General features: G+C 48.1%; 1 protein-coding gene and 1 long non-coding RNA gene across 3 annotated transcripts in view; one reads left to right on the forward strand and one right to left on the reverse strand.

The window, feature by feature from the left end:
- Positions 1 to 1,936: 1,936 nt before the first annotated feature.
- LOC111725639 lies at positions 1,937 to 3,293 on the reverse strand. The gene is made up of 2 exons (XR_002773656.1): positions 3,031 to 3,293; positions 1,937 to 2,237 (listed from the first exon to the last, which is right to left on the reverse strand). It is a non-coding gene; the product is annotated as an uncharacterized LOC111725639 (long non-coding RNA).
- The window catches only part of MARC1 (mitochondrial amidoxime reducing component 1), a 34,239-nt gene continuing 30,679 nt past the window's right edge, over positions 2,956 to 6,515 (forward strand). The window contains exons 1-2 of one of the 2 annotated variants that reach the window (XM_003790952.3): positions 2,956 to 3,046; positions 3,287 to 4,420. In XM_003790952.3, coding sequence (XP_003791000.1) covers positions 4,137 to 4,420 — 284 coding nt within the window. In that variant the 5' untranslated portion in view covers positions 2,956 to 3,046; positions 3,287 to 4,136. Of the gene's footprint in view, positions 3,047 to 3,286; positions 4,421 to 6,515 lie in introns of those variants that run through there. The other variant, XR_001161349.2, reaches the window with a different exon arrangement.

Here is a 6,515-nt window from a genome sequence, read left to right on the forward strand (position 1 = left end):
ATAAATACAGGAGTAATTGGGACAGAATACTCAGGTTGCTCTATTGCCTTTGTGTGCAGTCTTCTCTCACTAGCCAGGGGAAAAGTCTATGTTTATCTATGCTTTGCTTTAGATAAAAACTTTACTCCTTTTTCTGCTCCTCATTTCCTCTCCCCCAGCTTCTTGCTCTCCTTTGACCTGGTGAACTTGTTAGTTCTGCCGGTGAACGAAATCATGACTGCTGAATAGCTCAGAGGTGAATTCTCACCTCTAACAGAAATTACTTCACAGGACTTGTTTTTATATTCTGTTACAACTTTCTAAAGTATCATAAAAGTAATTTGCTTATGTGTGTTGTATACACCGCCTGCAATTCCGAGTAACATAAAGAGGAGACTGGAATTTAAAAGGGAATGGAATTCTGAGAGTGGCAGTGGGAAGAAGACAATGTGAATATATTTTTTAGGTGCAAATCATTATTTTGTTGCAGCAAAAAGAAATGAACTATTTTAGTTTAGGCAAAAATACTCACTGAAGTAATTAATCCATGAATGAATTAACCTACTTATAATTTTGTGGTTTATTATTAATAAATGTGAATTTTAATCCTACTTTTTTCTTTGTATTTATGAGCCCACTTCTCATTTTCTCATTTTATATTTGAACCACAGTCACTGCTATTCAGTTTTCCTTACCCTTTTTGATGCCTCCGGAGACACAATCTGACTCTACAAACATTAGCTCCTGTCACTGGTGGGGGCTGGGTGGGTCAGGGATGGTAGGGACACAGATGGCCCAGCTGAGGCATGATGGCCGGCGACTGCAGGGAGACTTCCGAGCAGTCACTGAGGAACAGCTGTTCTATCTCCATTTTCCTTTGCTGGGTTCTGGGATGAAAATAAACCTCCATTCCCAGTCCCTTGTGAGGTAAAAGTGGTAAGTGAGCTGTATCCCTGGGGAGATTTTGGAAGTGTTGAACAATTATGCTGACTTTAAAGTCAACCATTAAAATGGAGAAGCCACTGACAAAGGGTTGATAACTAGATCTACAGAGAACTCAAATTAATCAACAAAAAAAGAGTAAACAATCTCATCTACCATTGGGCGAGAGATATGAACTAAACCTTCTCTGACAAAGACAGACCAATGGCTAACAAACATTTGAAAAAATGCTCATCATCCCTAATTATTAGAGAAATGCAAATCAAAACCACCCTGAGATATCACGTAACCCCAGTGAGAATAGCCTGTATCATAAAATCTCAAAGCTGCTGATGCAGACATGGATGTGGAGAGAAGGGAATACTTGTACACTGCTGGCGGGACTGCAAACTAATGCAATCTTTTTGGAAGGAAGTATAGAGAATCCTCAGAGAACTCAAATTAGACCTCCCATTTGATCTTGCAATCCCATTCCTGGGCATCTACCCATTTTATCATAAGCACATTTGCACTAGACTGTTTATCACAGCTCAATTTACAATTACCAGAATGTGGAAACAGCCTCAATGCCCACCAACCCAGGAATGGATTAACAAGCTGTGGTATATGTGTACCATGGAATACTACTCAGCCACTAAAAAAGATGGAGGCTTCACATCTTTTGTATTAACCTGGATAGAGTTGGAACACATTCTTCTTAGTAAAGCAGCACAAACAGGGAGAAGCAAGAATCCAATGTACTCAATTCTAATAAGAAGCCCTTCGATAATCTAATACATACCCACATAAGAGAAAAACTCAAATCAATTCAAGATGAGGGGAGGGGAAATGAGGGAGCTGGGAGAGTGAAAAAAGGAGGGGGCTGGGGGTTACAGTGTATGGTAACCTCTTGGGGGGCAGGGACAGGATTATGAGAGAGACATTGCCTAACAAACGCAGTCAGTGTGACCTGTTTCTTTGTGCCCTCAATGAACCTTAAACAATAAAAATAAATAAATAAATAAATAAATAAAAATAATGACGAAACCATTCTTTTTCCTTTTAAATTTCTAAAGAGAAATTTGGGAGGGAGAGAAACGAACGTGGAGCTGCTTCCTCTTGAGCTGTGTCCTTGATCCTGTTCACCCATGTCCCGCTTCACCACCAATCAACACTTCCTCAGGGAGGCTGGATCTATCCAAGTCCCCTTCTCTTGCCAGCTCATTCCCAGAAGAGGGCTGATCACTGATGGAGTCGGGCAGCTGGAGAAACAGCAATGTCTGCACTCTGAACACAGTTCCTGGATTTCCCAGGAGTGGAGAGAGAGTGAGGGTGACCTGAGAGGAAGGAATAGGGCAGATAAGATAGGATCATAAGACAGATGATGGAAAAAGGAGCAATGTTCTAGATGAAAGACGGAGCCTCCCTGGAGAGCCCCGAAGTGAGTTGCCAGCTGGGGAAAGAGGTTCACTCCCCTTGGGAGACTCTCCCTTCTCTGTGCCAAGACACCTTCTATCAGCACAGACAATTCTGGCTGAGTATTGAAATGCACACTCCTTAGCCGGGCGATGTGGTGGGCGCCTGTAGTCCCAGCTACTACGGAGGCTGAGGCAAGAGGCAAGAGAATAGCTTAAGCCCAAGAGTTGGAAGGTGCTGTGAGCTGTGACGCCACAGCACTCTGCCGAGGGTGACCTAGTGAGACTCTGTCTCCAAAAAAAAAGAAAGAAAGAAAGAAAGAAATGTACACTCTTGGCCTACGAGACTAAGTACAGGGACACTCTTGACCAAACTTGAGTCAGGCTTCTCTGAGCCCTCTTGAAACCTCAACCTTTTAACCCCACCCCCTGCAAAGCCTAGTTTCAGCAAGGATCCTGTTAAGTCAGTTTAGAGAGAATTTCTGCATCCTGTGTGTTTGATCATTCTTTTTTTTTTTTTTTTTTTTTTGAGACGGAGCCTCAAGCTATTCCCCTGGGTAGAGTGCCATGGCATCACGCTCACAGCAACCTCCAACTCCTGGGCTCAAGCGAGTCTCCTGCCTCTGCCTCCCAAGTAGCTGGGACCACAGGCGCCCGCCACAACACCTGGCCATTTTTTGTTTGATCATTCTTAACATCTGCTCCAGTTCCTCACCTCTGACCTTTGATGTGTAAGTCCTTTCCTGGCTTTCAGCAAGCGTCCTGATCTCCTTCCCATGATGTCTCAGTAATTTTCCATCCATTGACACCCCCCTCTACTTTGCTTCTGGGCTACAAACACTCGGCTGTCTTTGCTGTAATATAGAGTTAAGTCCAATATTTCTCCTCTATTGTAATACCCTTGTTACAACAGTCTTGAATAGTCTTCCCCATCATTTTAACAAGCATCAGGTTAATGTTTTACTTCACAGCCTGGAACATCAAACTCTGACCGTGGTAGCTGACCTTGTCGTATAGAATGTGACCTGATTTAGAAGTGAGATGTGACTGAGGTGAGTGCCTACAGGACAAGGCGACTCTCCCTCGGTCCCCAAGCAGCCTGGGGACCTGCGGCAGCGCCAACTTTCCCAGCCCTGGGCCGCGCGAATGCAGCTCCAGCTCCGCGGCTTCTTGCCCGGAGAAGCCCTGTAGAGGGCGCTGTCCGACGCCCATCGGCGCTCGGAGCTGCGGCGGAAGAACCCGGGCAAGCGCGGGCCTCGGCTCGCCGGCTCCAAGGCCCGCTCCCAGCCCTCCACCTTTCAGATAACTGCTCTCCCCTGGGCAGCTTGCGGGGAGGGCGCGGGAGGGCAGCTCGACACCCTGCACTGGTCAGGCCGTGCCGACCTGCTCCCCATCTCCAAGAGACAGCTGCCTGCTGCCTGATTTGTGATTTCAAAATCAAGCTTTGCCCTGCAAATTTTATATTTTGTCTATTTAAGGTCAAATAAACAACTCCACAAAATAGGTAAATAGTCACTTGCTGCGACCGCAGGGAAAGGGCACAGCGCATCTCAGCCACAGGCGGTGGGTGGTGCAGGAGACCGTGGGGTGAAGACCACGTGGACCGGTCCCACCTCCCCGCGCCCCAGGGACCGCCCCCAGAAGAGCACGCCGTTCTGATTGGCCTAGAAGGGCTCAGGAGCCGCCTGCCCTGTGGGCCCGGAGCCAGAGGCCACGCCTTTCACCGCGGTGCTGGGGCACTGGCGGTGAGCTGGCCTGGCGTCCTGGCGCGCTGAGCTGGGCGCCTAGCAGCTGCTCCCTCCGCGCGCGTCTCTCTCGGCTATGGGCGCCAGCTCGTCGGTGCTGGCCCGCGTGGGCCTCCCGGCCCCGCGCCTCCTTGCACGGCCTGGGTCCGGCTGGCTCGGGGTCGCCGCGCTGGGAATGGCCACAGTGGTGCTGGGGGCAGTCGCTTGGCGCCGCGGGCGGCCCAGGCGGCGTCGGCGGCTGCAGCAGGTGGGCACAGTGGCTCAGCTTTGGATTTACCCGGTCAAGTCCTGCAAGGGGGTGCCGGTGAGCTCGGCGGAGTGCACCGCCATGGGGCTGCGCAGCGGCCACCTGCGGGACAGGTACGCCGAGTCGGGGCACCCGGCATAGGTGACCCAGCTCCGGGCACGGGGGTGAGGGTTGGCGGGAAGCGGGGAGCGTCTGCAGAGAATCCTGCTTGTCCTTTTTCCCCTTACAAAGAAACCGGGAGCTGGGTGGGACAAAGACAAAGAGAAAAAGTGATCTTGGTCACCCACTGGCAGATGCCAGGTACCCGGGACTCTGAGCCGCGTGGTTCCGAGAGATGGGCGTATTTCCACCGCCTATTGGCTCTTTGACCTGAGGTGTTTCTGAGGAGGTCTGGTGTCCCTGCCCAGGTGTCTGCCAGGGCTCGAGTCAACATAATTTCGGTCTAGCGGAGTTGGCGAGCTTCAGGGGAGTGGTTGTTCCTCGTCGTTTTATTTTTAGTGACTTTCTTGAGATCTTGGGGAAAGATGGAGCGGTAGAGTCCAGTCCTCAAAGAGCATACCATGGTAGAGCCCTTGATAATGGTGACAGCGGTTGAGTACCTTCCGGCAGCTTAAGAAGTGCCATTGTGTATGTTATGGTCCCTCCTCTCAAGCACGCTTTGTGTGTGTGTGTAAAGAAACTGAGTTCAGAACGGCGCCTGTGGCTCAAGGAGTAGGGCCTCGGAGGTGGTGGGTTCAAACTCGACCCAGGCCAGAAAAAAAAGTTAACTGAGTTCAGAGCCACATAATAGTGGAACCAGGACTCTTGTTTTCTTTAGCACACTGGGGCATTGTAAATAGTGATTTTATTAATGCCCTCTCTGGGTTCTGAGAAATGTTGGGATTCCTGGGGCTCAGCAGAGGTTGCAAAACCCCCAGCTTTGTTCTTTTTTGGGTCTGGCTTCAGGCCAGGTGGTCCTCATTGAGAGGCTGCCCTTCTTTCCCGGCACAGCTCAGCTATTAACACAGGACTGGTGTGGGCCGTAACCTTTCTCTTACCAGCTCCCCACACAGAGCAACCATGACATAGTTGAGAGAAGAGCTGTGCACCTTTGCTTCAGGAAGAAAGCCAAGAATCCTAAATATTCCACGGTTTGTAGATTGGGTTCAAAAGGATAGTAGAAATTATTGAACTTGTTTTGCAGGTCCCCAGAGGCAAAGGGCATTGTAATTTTATCACATAGATTAAAAGCATTTAATCTATAAATTAATCTATAGATTAATGCATTTGTTCAGATCATTGCAATAGATAAACAACAAGAGTCAGCATTTGTACCAGACACCATGGTAAATTCTTTATTTTTGTCATTACACCCTCTCAGAAAGTGTGTCCTAGAGAAGCCAGCTCAGGCTCACAGCCTTAGTGGAAGTTGTCACAAGTCCCAGGGAAACAGTGGCAGCAGTAGGAAGCTGTCTGGGGAGGTCAGAGGAAGTAACAGCTTGAGCTGAAAATTAAAAATGGTTACAAACTTTCCAGACAAGTAAATTGGGAGAAGAACATTGTAGAGAGGGGGAATAAGTGGGGCAAAGACAATGGGCTTGGGAGGATGGGGTGTGGGGTGGGGGGGAAGGCTGGCATACTCTGATGTATTCACTAAAAGGAATTGAAAACACGGACTTGAAGAACATTCTCCTTAGTAAAGTATCTCGAGAATGGAAAATCAAGCATTCCATGTACTTAATACTAATCTGAGACTAACAGATGAACTATAGGCCTACAGGAGAGAAAAATACAATGAAATTCAAGTGGGGGTGGGGGGGTGCTCATTCAGCTCCCACCTAACAGGTGCAATGTCGGGGTATATGGCACACCTCCTGGGTGAAGGACTCAAGTACAACCACAGCTTTTCCTTGCAGATGCAAACAATATAACCTAATAGTATGTACACTTCTATTAATCTAAAAAAAAAAGAATACAGGGACTTGATGAATGTTCTTTGTAGCATTGAATGCTGAATGTTCACTGCGACATTATTGATGATAACCAAAAGGTGGAAACCACCCAAGCATCCCCTGTTGGATGAGGGGATAAAATATGGTATGTGCACAAAATGGAATATTACTCATACACGGAAAGAAGTTCTGACACGTGCTGCAGCACGGATGGGCCTGGAGAACATAATGCTAATTGAAATAAGCCAGACACAGAAGGACAAATATTGCATAATTC

This window comes from Otolemur garnettii, unplaced genomic scaffold, assembly GCF_000181295.1.
Source record: "Otolemur garnettii isolate 467f Iridium unplaced genomic scaffold, OtoGar3 scaffold00045, whole genome shotgun sequence".
NCBI lineage: Eukaryota > Metazoa > Chordata > Mammalia > Primates > Galagidae > Otolemur > Otolemur garnettii.